Source organism: Gobius niger (assembly GCF_951799975.1).
Source record: "Gobius niger genome assembly, chromosome: 8".
Taxonomy (NCBI): domain Eukaryota; kingdom Metazoa; phylum Chordata; class Actinopteri; order Gobiiformes; family Gobiidae; genus Gobius; species Gobius niger.
This window is the reverse complement of record NC_136859.1, coordinates 9248395-9261320: the sequence shown is the minus strand read 5'-3', so window position 1 is coordinate 9261320 and position 12926 is coordinate 9248395. Positions and strand designations below refer to the sequence as shown.

At 39.8% G+C, this 12926-nt stretch overlaps 1 protein-coding gene across 7 annotated transcripts in view; it reads left to right on the top strand.

Annotated features, from left to right (window-relative positions):
- Positions 1-12926, top strand: part of adgrb1a (adhesion G protein-coupled receptor B1a) — a 212046-nt gene that overhangs the window by 140963 nt on the left and 58157 nt on the right. For all 7 annotated transcript variants that reach the window (XM_079561288.1, XM_079561290.1, XM_079561291.1 and 4 more), the window contains 3 exons: positions 4601-4676; positions 8796-8901; positions 9025-9068. In XM_079561288.1, coding sequence (XP_079417414.1) covers positions 4601-4676; positions 8796-8901; positions 9025-9068 — 226 coding nt within the window. The remainder of the gene's footprint in view (positions 1-4600; positions 4677-8795; positions 8902-9024; positions 9069-12926) is intronic.

Here is a 12926-nt window from a genome sequence, read left to right as displayed (position 1 = left end):
GAACTCCTCCACTTGAGGTAAGGACTCCCCACCGACCTGTGGAGGGGAAGTCACCTTTTCAAGAAAAGATACCTGCTCTAAAATGTAGTAATGTCAAAAGTGTTCATCGTAATACAATTAACACTTTAGTCAGTAAACCAAAACGTAATGTGAAGAGATGACCTCATATCTGGAGTCACAAATAGGCCACGTTTCTGAAATGTTCACAACAAAAACCTGCACGTATCCTGCCTTTAAGCACTAAAAGTGTGGAGTCAGGGGTATGTTAAGAAACTCCAGAATCAGAGCTTGTATTCTTCAGACCTGTCTTCCGTAAAGCAACAGCAGTGATGTGTTTTGCCGGGGAAAAGGTGCAGATGTAGAAGCGTACAGGCCGGGTGAGGAGTTCCCCTGGAGCAGTAGGTCGAGGGCTGCTCTCCTCTCTCCGGTGTGATCCAGGAGTCTCAGATGGTGAGGCAGATGGCCACGCTTTTCTTCAAGTCTGTTGCACATTAAATAACTTTTACATCTTGCACCTTCAACTTGAGAGGAAAACTTACAGCTGCACTGCTCTGTCTGAGATGCCCAAACATTTCCGTCACTTTCTGTAATGGGAAAAACACAAAAATTGACTTTGTGATCTTTTAAGCATGTTCCCTCATTCCCTGTGAGGAATGGGACGGTAGAAATGTTGGCAATGAGTTTGGACATAACTAATAACTCCATATTTCATGGTTGTAAACAAAACTATCAAAAAAATCAGGTTTCGCTCCTTTCACCTCTTGACCGATCGCATTTTCTCTTCTTTGGCTTAAAAAGCTATATAGACTAGCTATAGACCAGACACCTCATTTGAAAGCTAAGATCTACAAAATTAATTAAGCTTCTTTCCCGTTTTGATTGTCCTGTTTCACCCTTTTTTGGTTTGCTTTTTTGGCAGGTTTTGGTCACATTTTTGTGGCTTGATCACAGCTACATTACACACACACAAAAACAATGGTGCCAATACGCTTCAAGAAAGCAATGAAAACGTGACCAAAATGTGACAAAAATGTGGCAAAAATGTGGCAAAAATGTGGCAAAAATGTGACAAAAATGTGACAAAAATGTGGTAAAAATGTGACAAAAAATGTGACATATATAGCCATGAAAACGTAACAAAAATGTGGTAACAAAAATGTGACATAAAAAATGACAAATAAAGCAAAGAAAACATGGGAGAAAAATGACAAAAACGAGATAAAAAAAATATGGTAAAAATGTGACAACAAAAGCAAAGAAAACATGACAAAAATGCAGCAAAAATGTGACAAAGAAGCAACGAAAACAACTAAAACGTGATGACAAAAAACAAGGGGGAATTTTGAAGGTCTTAGCTTTCAAATCAGCTGTTACACTGGCCGATGGGCTGTAAACTCTCAGGTCAAGAGGCTTTTAGATTTGGGTAAAAATGGAGAAAATGTGCTCGGTCAAGGTTGGGGGGAACTTAAAAGCACATATAAAACACCTTCTGATATATATCCATAATAACAATCTATATCCTGTATAGGCTATAATATGATGCACATGTAGTGTATTCTCAAGTCAAGCTACTTAAAAGCATGGGTACAGTCATGAAATCCCCTTTATTCACTTCTGTTCAGTACGCAGTAAGCATAACAAGGGAGTGTGTGAATATTTTCCCGTATTATCACAGTAAATAAGTGAACCATTTACCAGAAAGCGCTGTAATCGTTCACGGAGCTACGGGGCAGGAGAAAGAAATGCCAAACTCTAAAGGTAAGAATGGAGCTTTTAATTTTCCGCGAGGGCATGATTTGCAAAATGTAATAAACAACAGTATTTTAATATTCTGACGGAGCAAAGGCCGAAGAAAACTGGTTTTCTCGGCACCAATTCTGAGCGCAAACGTTCGTGACGGGGCTGTGAAATAATTGTTTTGGATTGTATCACTGCTGCCGCGGTTTTAGAGTCTGAATTACATGCCTGTTTTAGGCTCCATTTCCTCACATTGAGCCGATTTCCAATGAGGCTCTGCACGAGAGTTTGCTTCTGGGTAACTATAATGAGAACAGATATTGATACAGACAGTGTTTATTAGCAATTTCTTCACCAGAAACCCAACAACAATAAAGGATCGGAGTTGCCTCGCTAAATGTCTTGCGTAAATCATGACAAAATCAGGTCAAAGCAATGGAATAGAAAGCACAAACTGATGAATAACTAAATAAATGTTGTTAGAAAGGCCTGACTACCAGTACAAAATGAGACAAAGTGCTTCCCCCCTCACAAATGTCAAAAAGCAAGTATACATGTGTTTCCAATGACATCACACATAGTTCCGCAACCATTTTGAATACCAAAGTAGCAATACTACAACATGTAACAATATCTCTACTCAGGTTGAAAATGAAAGACAACTGGTTGACAGTGGCATTTTTATGTACTTGTAATCATTGCTCAAGAAGAAAACAGTTAAAACACGACCCCAAAGAGCGCACGTTTATGTGATATAACCAGCAAATGTGGCACAGACGTAGCAGCTCTGTCTGTCGAGCTACAGCAGGATTTACTAAAGATCTGCTTCACTCCTCAGACTAAATTAACCCATCAAAGAGGAAACAGAAAGTCCGAGTCAGTGTTTAAGCTTCTCAAGACGTTAGCATGCTACTAGCTAGCATACACAGATGTGTGGCCCACATCTGAACACTGAGGAAATACTACAGTAACAGCTCAGCTCTGACCTCTGTCACATGTTGTATCCAAGGTTTGGAGTGTGGTTCAGGTCTTTCTCTTGGAGAGGTCAGAGCTGAGCTGTTGAAGCTAAATGCTAACTGGTAGCACACTAATGTCTTGAGCAGCTTAAACACTTACTCACTGGTAGACGTGCGTCTCTGGGGTCGTGTTTTAACTGTTGATGATTACGAGTACATTGAAATGCCACTGTCAATCAGTTGTCTTTGATTTATATCCTGAGTAAAGATATTGTTACGTGTTGTAGTACTGCATAATTCTACTTCGGCATTAAACAACAACAAAAGTCACATGGCTGAAAGGCATGTATATGGCCTTTAGTCTGGAAGATGGTATTGAACTATAAACCTTCCTGAGTTACTGCCATTCTACAAAACCAGTAGCAGTCCATGCCTACAAAACGCTTGCCATTTCTAAAACGATTTTTTCAAAGCTCTACAGTTATGCCCAGCTAGACACACAAGCCGCGGGTGTTAGAAGAAAATCACCTCAGTGGTTTCACACAAAAACATCAAAGCCCGACTGCGGAGTTTGGAGAAGTGGACCTGGTTATGCTTTTTGCCCGCTGTCTGCGAGCGAGTGGGTGAGCAGCAGTGCGTGTGTGCATGTTCATAGCTCAGTAGTCATGTAGGCCACAGAGCAGAGGCAGGAGCATGGCTGACCTGCATTCTACTGTATAGCAACGGGTGTAACGTCACAGAACACAGGGCTTTTAGTTATTTCAGTGGGGCTGTTATGGCTTCAGAGCGTTCTACCAGGTTATAATGCGGTTTCCTCATCACAGAAAAATCCAGATTTTTGTTTTGAGTCATTCATGAATGCTTCAGAAGCAGTCGTTGTTGTTTTTTGTCATGGTTAATCATTTTAAACCAATTTCAACAATTTGTGTGAGGCTCAGTGGGTGGCTGGATGCTCTTAGTGTTTCAAAACAGCCAGATTACCAAAATGCACAATGAATATGAGCAGTTCTTTTAAAGCCCTTTATTTTAAGGGCCAAGCCAACGTGTTTCAGCCAACTTCAGGGCTTGTATAATACAATTACACAATACACTTTGGCAACCAATTTCAAAGTTTTTAAAATCAAATACATTTTCATGAAGATATGTTTTGAGGTACCAATGATGTCTCAGGTGAAAATGAAAAGAAAAATCACTTAATCGTACTGCGCTTAATTGAATCTCATTGTTTAATGTTTTTGATTCATTTTGTCATTCCTGTTACCGTCCTATAGGAATTGAAGAAGAAATTAGTTTGTTCAGAACCATTTCACAAGCAAGTTACTGACTCTCTTCTAAATTTCACAAGAGCTTCTGAAACTGTGGAGAGACAAAACCATACAAAAGAAAAATAAATACTGAGATGTTCCTTCAATACAACAATTTTGGACAATTTAACATATGTCGCATATGTTAAGTATAAACTTTATGACATATATTTTCATCATTGAAAAATACCTGGCGGCTCAGCTCTCCTAAGACATGACTGTAACTTTGCCGGAAGTGGGTACGTCTCCAGCTCGTCTCGGAGATTTGACTAAAGTCAGCAGAATATGAGATTTAAACACTTTCAGTTCTCATCCAGATCCATTCTTTGATTACCCACTGCAGTAATGGCATTTTCTGTGTTGAGCTGGTCATTGGGAGCATGTTGTGTACTGACGGCAACAGTATACTGTTACTGTACCTTTAAAGACATATCAAGAAAAGTACATTTCCAAATACCTATGTCTACCTTGGTTTGGCTAATGTACCGGTAGTTGGTTTATGGTAACTCCCGATGTAACAATGAAAGCTCTGTCTTCAAATACCTCCTTAATATTCTTTGAACAGTAGCTTTATGTTGTAACTTGTGCATCTCTCTTTTTCAGATGCAGATGACTCGTCCACATTCGTGACTGGGATTATACTGTACAGGAACCTGGGCAGCATCCTGGCTCTGCAGAGGTAAGGAGGAAGAACACTTACTTTCCTTAAAACCTTTCAGGCCAAGTATTCAAGGAACACTGGTGTTGCAAGTATACAGTGTGCTTTTCTACATTTGGCCTCTATGCCTTCTCTGACGTACCTGTTTAAAACAAAGAGATGTGCGAAGTAAACCTTCTTTAATTTTAGGTCAAGTATTCGGAAATGAAAAAAGAAAAAAAAACTGTCCTTGCGATTTAGCTGAGCTGCTTTCCTGTAATATAGGCAATATTTAGGTTAAATGACAAAACCTCAAGGTGAAGGCAAGAAAAACTAGTAAAATACATTGGAAATTACGTTTTTATCTGCAGATTGTAGGTGGTTTTTCTGGTACTTTTGGGCAAGTTTGTCCGCTGATGCCAACCCTGCTGTATTAAACCTTCCACAGTTTAAAACGAATGTTAAGAGAAAGACTTTGGAACCCCAAAACTAGATTCATCTGAAAAAATCTGTTAAATGCATCCATGAGGTAACTTTCATTAAATATAAATAAGCTCAAGGTAAATGGGAAAATCTTGTCACATTTCTATCAATATTGCAGATTTATGCATATTTTATGTCTTCCGTTTTAGCGCTTTGTAGATATGAAATGTGTAAAAAGTAAAAGTATTATATCCATCAGATGTATATGTATATTCAGTACAGGTTGCAATTTATACTATTGACAAAAGTGGATATACATTGAGTAAATCTGCTTAAATGTCTTAATATCTGTATTGCTTTAAAAAATAATACACTGTACTTAAGAACCACCGATCAATAAAACTGGTTTGACATATGTTTTATTATTTCAGATGTGTATCACTGTAGTAAACACACTGTGCATACTGCATAGAAGAACAAATATTATGTTTACATGTCGTCCCTGAGCCTAACTTAAGGTTCATAGTTACACATTGTCATTGTAACATCATGTAACCTTGCTTTTGTGACGATGTATATTTTGCTCAATCGATAACAATAATATAGAAAGATACTGTCCCGTCTGCGCTCCCACACAGCAGCGGGTCTTGTTGTGGCGTTCCCGTTAAAGTGGTGGATAAATATTTCAAGCACTTTTTCAGAGTGCGAAAAGCATTAGCGCTCGCTACAGTGGAGCTGGGAACTTCAAGACCCACACGGATTTAAAGAAACGGCTCGACAGCAGCACTGCTCAATGTATGTCTTTCATCTTTGAGTCATATTTCCAAATTCAAGTTGTGTCATCGAAAAAAACACAGATTAAACCAAGGTCCTGAAGTGTGATGTCCCTGTACTGACAGCTCGTTTCTCCTATACCGGCTAAAAGGCTGCCGGTTCACCAAGTCACTGTTGGTGATGTATTCCTTGAAGTATATTTTTAAGAATATACTTTTGAACATGCTCCAAGCATCATTAGGCCTAGATAAAGATTCATTCTGGATAAAACTGCTTCCACAATAGACCTACATTTTGTCTAAACTGGTTGTAAACCATGTCCACTCAGAAGCATACGTTCAATTATCTCAGTCAAAAATTGCAAATGACTCTACATTCAATTATCAGAAGAAGTCCTATTGATCACTAAAATAATCAAATACTGTGAATCATATTGAGTTTGACATGGTTTTGTTCTTTGTTTACCATAACTCAGCGGTTCTAAAGGGTCTATCTCACCGGCCTGGAGACTAGTTGGAGACTCGAGTTACCGTTGGTCACGAAGATGTCTTCGATACGTCCCTTGGCAATAAGGCGAGTCTCCAGGTAGTCTCAGTGAAAACTAACAGGTTCGATTTTAGCAGAGACAGAATGGAGACGTAACAAAGTCTCCATGTGGTGTCCACATGATCTCTGAGGCCTCTGAGAGGTCTCTCAGAGGTCTCCAAGAGGTTTACGCAGTCCTAAGCAGTTGTGCCGCGAACACTATTTGTTGTCCTTAACCTGTACGACGTTTCTGTGACGTCCCTGCAATGTCACAGAAACATCTCACAGGTTGAGGACAACAAATAGTGCTCATACCATTGCCACAGCTGCTTGAGACCGTGTAGATCTCTCGGACACCATGCAGAGACTGAACATGCTGAAATCGAACCTGTTCGTTTTCACTGAGAATGCCTGGAGAATCACCTTATTGCCAAGGGACATATCGAAGACATCTCTGTGACCAGTGGTGACTATAGTCTCCAACTAGTCTCCAGGCCGGTGAGAAAGGCCCTTTGTATGAGCGCAATCATTTCGAGTTGTGGAGATGTTGCGGAGACGGCCAGTCACGGCAAGCTCCGCAACGTCTCCACAACTCTCTCCGGTGAGAACGGCCCTTTAACACCAAAGCAAAGTAACTAATATTTATACCTTTCCTTCACCAAACACCCTTTAGTGAATTGTATTGCGATATTTGATATTTTTCTCAAACAAAATGAAATGATTGCATTGGAAGAGCGGACAGCGGCTGACACACAAGTTTAAGTTGACGGATTGAGTTGTATTATTGCGGGGGAAATTGTGCGTGGAGGATACGGCGATGATATGAATCGGGGCATGGGCTGCTGAACATGTTTGGCCCAACGGAAGCTTTTGTGTCCAATTTTGTTTTTGTGCCAATTTGCCTTTCCGCGATTGTTTCATTTCGTGTGATTGATGGCACCTATGAGAAATACGGAAGGTAATGCATGCTAAGAAAGGGATTGAGACGATCGAGAAAAGAAGGGTTCAGAAATGTTTGAGGATAAGTACAGTATTTCACAGCTTATTATAATATGTTTACTGTCAATATATATGTAGGTTGGAATACGCAGTTGATCCTGGGACTGTTACAATTTACCCCTAATGCACACAACCCAGAAGGACAGAGCTGAGCTTTTCCCCGGCTTTTCTTTCTTATCAATGTTATGATATGAAACTGAAATTTAATGATTGAGCAGAGTATTTTAATCTCTTAACCACCGCCTGAGCCGAGTGCATTTTCTCCAGTTTGGCTTTACCCAAATCTAAAAGCTTCTTGGAAAAAAGCGTCAACAAAGTTACGATCAGTTTTGTTGGCCTTAGCTTTCCAATGAAGCGTTACACTGTTGCTCTCCTGTTGAGAAGCCTTTATATTTGGGAAAAAACGAACTGGAGACAATGTGCTCGGTTAAAGGGACGAGATGCAAGTTGGTCATTTTATGCTCACTACTGCCACCTCAGGTCTTATGCGTAGCTGCAGCTTCTATATTAAAGGAACAGGCCACCGTTTTTCCATACTGAGATGTGTTCTTGCCTGAGCTTAGACGAGTTGATACGTACCTGTCTGGTCTTTGTGCGTGCCCTTGGAAGAGGGTAGTAGCTTCCAACTTCAGCCCCATTTGGAGCAATAGGAATACATTGGGAGAGGCCAAATGCTAACAACATCTTTGGTCGTTTTGCACGATGCAAGATGGCCATTTTATACTCACTACTGCCATCTCAGGTCATACATGTAACTGCACCTTCTATATTAAGCTTGTGCATGACGGCAATTCTGACCGGTAGTAACACCGTTTTGAGTGACAGTGCAGGATTTTAGAGGCAGTTGCGGTGAACGGGTCTGGGCTCATTCTACACATTAGGACATTGCTGGAACATGGAGGGGGGGAAATACTTTTTTTTTTTATTTTAACATTAAACTCTTTATTGTCCCTTTAAGTACTCTCAATTGAAAGAGTTACTGTATTCTGGTACAGTTACTACCCAACCCTGATTACGAGTTCAGTTTACTGCAGGGTATAAGGGTTTTTCGCCAGGTGACCATGCTCTTGGAACAAAACCTGCCCAAAACACAGCACAGTTTGTAGCCATCAGACAGTCAAAATGAAAACCAATTTTCACTGTGTAATTTCTCAAACAGAACAATTCTATCTCGGATTGGTGTTTTCAACTGCTGGTTCGGGACAATGTTGAGTCGTGAGACCACTTTCAGGTTGTGGAAAGTAAAGGCAAAGTATGTTTTTGGCAAACTTCATATCATATTATTAAAATAAAGCTCCCCTGATTATTAAACAGAAACACCATCAGAAGACCTAATGAATCAAACCGGATCACGCTACGTCTGGTTACAAAACTCACCACGACTTATATCCTCAAACGTGAACTTTTCCTCCAAATTAACAACATTTTCTCTCTGTGTAGGAACAACACGGTGCTGAACTCAAAGATTTTATCAGTGACCATCAAACCGACCCCGGCCTCGTCGCTGTCTGCTCCTGTGGTGGTGGAGTTCTCTCATCTCTACAACGTGAGTCCAGCCTCTCGGATAGAACGTTTCCGTTAGTTTTTGCCGGTAATTGGCTCTGCTATGGGTTTTTCCTCCAAAGCCTTTGATCACATGTCTACTCTCTCCCCCTTTCCTTTGCTTCAGGGCACCACCAACCAGTCGTGTATTTCCTGGGATGAGAGCGACAGGTAAAATCCATTGTCCTTTCTGCTATTTTATATTGGGAATTATGTCTGAGCGAGAAAAGTCATGCCGATTTATTGGCATGAAAGAGCAAGGGAATCGATGGGCAGCGGACGGTAGAAAAAGTGGATGTGTGGCTATATCTTTTTGTGCAAGAGAAGTCAGTGGAGGTCGATGTTGTAGTTAAGATTTTGAAATGTCGGCGACTGGACTGGGTTGGTTGAGCATCTTCAGACACTACTTCTTGTTCTCGACCTGTTTCTTAAACGCTAGTTCTGGCTGATGGACAGGTGTACAATATACACTGTTTAAAAGGTCATTTTTCTGCCTAATGTTTCCACAGTCTTTCAATAAACCAGACAGATAAATGGCCACAAAAGGGTTTTAAAAAATGAGTCATCTTTTTATCTTTCTTACTTTGATCTAAAACCTCAAAAATCATAGAGTTAAAATGAAAATGAAAGTTAAATGACCATTTCCAACCACTCATTTTCACTTAATGCAAACATGAACAAAGCTTCAAAACACCTCTGCGCTGGAAGAGTATGTGACCGTTATTTAACTGGGAAACTCCCACTGAGGTTTCTGAGTCTGATTTTCATGGGAGTCTTGGCTTTAAATTGGGACCTATTGCACATGTTTTAGTTGCCATCAGAAGCCGGAGCACCTGCAGGAAACTGACATGCAAACTCCACATAAACAGGCCCATTAAATGATTATGCCAAAATCACTGCCTTAAAAGTCGCTAACACTTTGCAATAACTACACCGTGCATAGCCTTAATAAATGATGAATTAACACTTAATTAATTCTGAACAATTAATTAGTGAAGTGTGAGTAACACTTAATAACGACTACAGTTATTGCCGAACTCATAAAGAATAGTTTTTCACATACTTCACATATTTGTTGTTAAGAAGTTATTAAGTGTTAGTCACAGTTAAAGCAGTAGCTTAATAAATCTTTTCCGTAGTCCTTCTGGGGGCAATACAAGTGTTAATGGGATGATTGGGGGGTCTTTCATTCCCCCTGGTGTCTCTGGCCAGAAAACCACCCTTGCAGCTTTCCCAGCTCTGACCCGGAGGCCCAAATACAAACTAATAGAATCACAAAGAAGAAGCTAACAGGCTGACGGGCAAAGCTGCGGGCTAGCACCACTTAAACAGCATTTACAGCCAAGTATGAGTGAAAAAAAATGATCCCCATTGTGTAATTGGATGTACAATATCCCTCTCTCTCTTTGTCTTTTCTGTCAGAGTAGTATTTACTCTCACGGACACATAATGAGTAAAAAAACGTAACATGCTACAACACCTGCAGTGGCGCTTGTGGCCTCTAGGGGTATGAGTTACTTAGTTCTGCTTTAATAAATGAATTGTTCAAGCTGAATTAAGTGTCAACGCATCATTTATTATCGCTAAGTAAGGTGTAGTTATTAAAGCGTCATCATCAAACTTTATTTCAAAATATAATTGTTGTTCCTTAGAGGCAGAACCCACAACAATGACATTGCTCAACTATTTTTACTGCATACATTTGACAAAAACACAAAAACTTTGGTTCAAAACTAATTCAGATGCATTTCTGACTGGAATTTTACACTTTGTTTGCTGAAAAGTTCCCTGTTGCGTCCAATTTAGTTTTGAATATTGAATGTTTTCAAATCTTATGAATTATGCCGAGATCTTTTGCAGTTGCGGCATTAAAACATTTGTACTTAAAGCCACACCGCGTAGAATTTTACCCAATAAATAAAAAAGAAATACAAGCATTTATTTCATGACAGATATTTTCATAATTGAAAAATAACTCATAAATGTACAAACAAACATGAGCTTTTACTGTGAGCGGCTCAGACATGACTGTAACTTTACTTGGAGTGGGTTCGTCTCCAGCTCGTCTCCATGGCGATGACGACTAAAGTCAGCAGAATATAATATTTGAACAGGTTAGGTCCTCACCCAAATCCATCCTTTTATTACCCACTGCAGTAATAGACTTTTCTGTGTAGAGCTGGTTATTAGGAACATGTTTTGTATTGGTCAACACCATAGTCCAAAATGTTATGCAGTGTCCCTTTAAGCATTAAAATGGAATATTCTGAATCAACAATTATCTCCAGAAAACGTTTTACTAAATCTCTTCCAGGTACCAACATGAAAAAATATCTAACAAACAGCCATTGCACCTCATCAAGACGCTAATATAATTACATTAGTGAGGCATGTAGCGCATAGAGACCTATGTAAAGCTTAAATCTGCTCAACGCTTCGCCCCCAGCCCCGCGGCTTTAGCCTATGGCGTGTTTAATCTTGACAAACTCCGTGCCGCTCGTCTCGGAGTGAGTCGGACAGCGCTAACCCACACTCTCTCTGGCGCTGACACTGACGCAGCGGCTGGAAAATTAAAAGTGTCGCTCACAGCTCCCTCCGCCTCCTGCAGAAGTACACAGACGCTCCGACATCTACAGCACGCAGACGCACAACATAAGGAGCCGTAAGACCTGGATCACCCTTTACAAGCTTTCAGTTTTACTTTACCCGCTGCCAAATCGTAGATGTACTTTCCTTTTATGTGAATTTCGTATAGTCTTACAAGATAGAGGACACTTGTCTGCATTTGACTCTCTTAAGAGCTCCTTTAGGTTCATAGTACTCATACTCTACTCTACGCATACTTCAAAAAAAGGATTTAATGGTACATAAATCAAACCCAGGACTTTTTCACTTCAAGGTTTTGAACGTCAATAATGCTACATACACATGGATTCACTTGAAAGTGTAAAAAGCTGAACATGGGCCTAATAATGAAAGCTACTGGAAGATTTCCTGAGGCGTGTGGTACAGGAAACTGTACTTACTTACAGTACTTTTTACTTCTACATGACATTGTAATGAAGTATCTTTAATCATACTTGAGTAAAAAAAAATAGTTACTTCTGCCACTGTATGTAAATGTTAAAGTTATAAAAGCTTCAATTTGATCTAATATATATGTAGTTTGTGTTTCGTGCCCCTTTTTTCAGGAATATATATATAATTAATTACATTTTCTTTGGAAATACTAGGATTTTCACATTATTACATGTTTTGTCTTTCATAATTTACGACGCAACTGAAACATAAGTCAGACGTATACACTGGTACTCAGTGCTCACAGTACTAATAACATTTTCTTCAAGTCACTACTTTTTACTTGTACTTGACTAAAGTTGTTTCAAGTAACATTGAGTAACTATGTTGGCTACTCTACCCACCTCTTGATACCCACGAAAGATATTCATAATTAATCAACAGGAGTTGCCTCACAGGGCTGTACAAACATTAAAGCAATGAAACAAAACAGTAAACAATGTAAAGTTCAGGTAATTGAAGTAGCTAGCGGGTGGTGACGGGCCACGTGTGTGTCCCCGGTTTTTAGGTTCTCTGACATGGCGAGAATAACTCAAAAACACAGTGGGAGAAAAAAGAAACCTCAGGGAGAACCACAGAAGGAAAGATCCACTCGGCAAAATAACTGAGGTCGAACTAGTTTTAGGGAAAACAGCTTGAAAAGTGAATTATCTTTCAGTTTGTGGGACAATAAGTGGATTAAACAACTCGGAGCCGTGCATTTAATGCACTTCATGGAGCTGCACGTCGTGGTGTTCTTGACTCACGTCAAGAAACTATACATGTACTACTCCTCATTGTTTAATCCTTACATAAATGTCTACAACGCTGTGTGACCAATAACAAAAGTTAACCTCACCGGTGCAGTGGCCATCTCAAAGTTTTAGTTGTCAGATGACCCTCGTGGCCACCATTGTTGTAATTTATACGTTTTTTAAGTGTGACATCACGACTTCTGCTTCCGGGTCATAG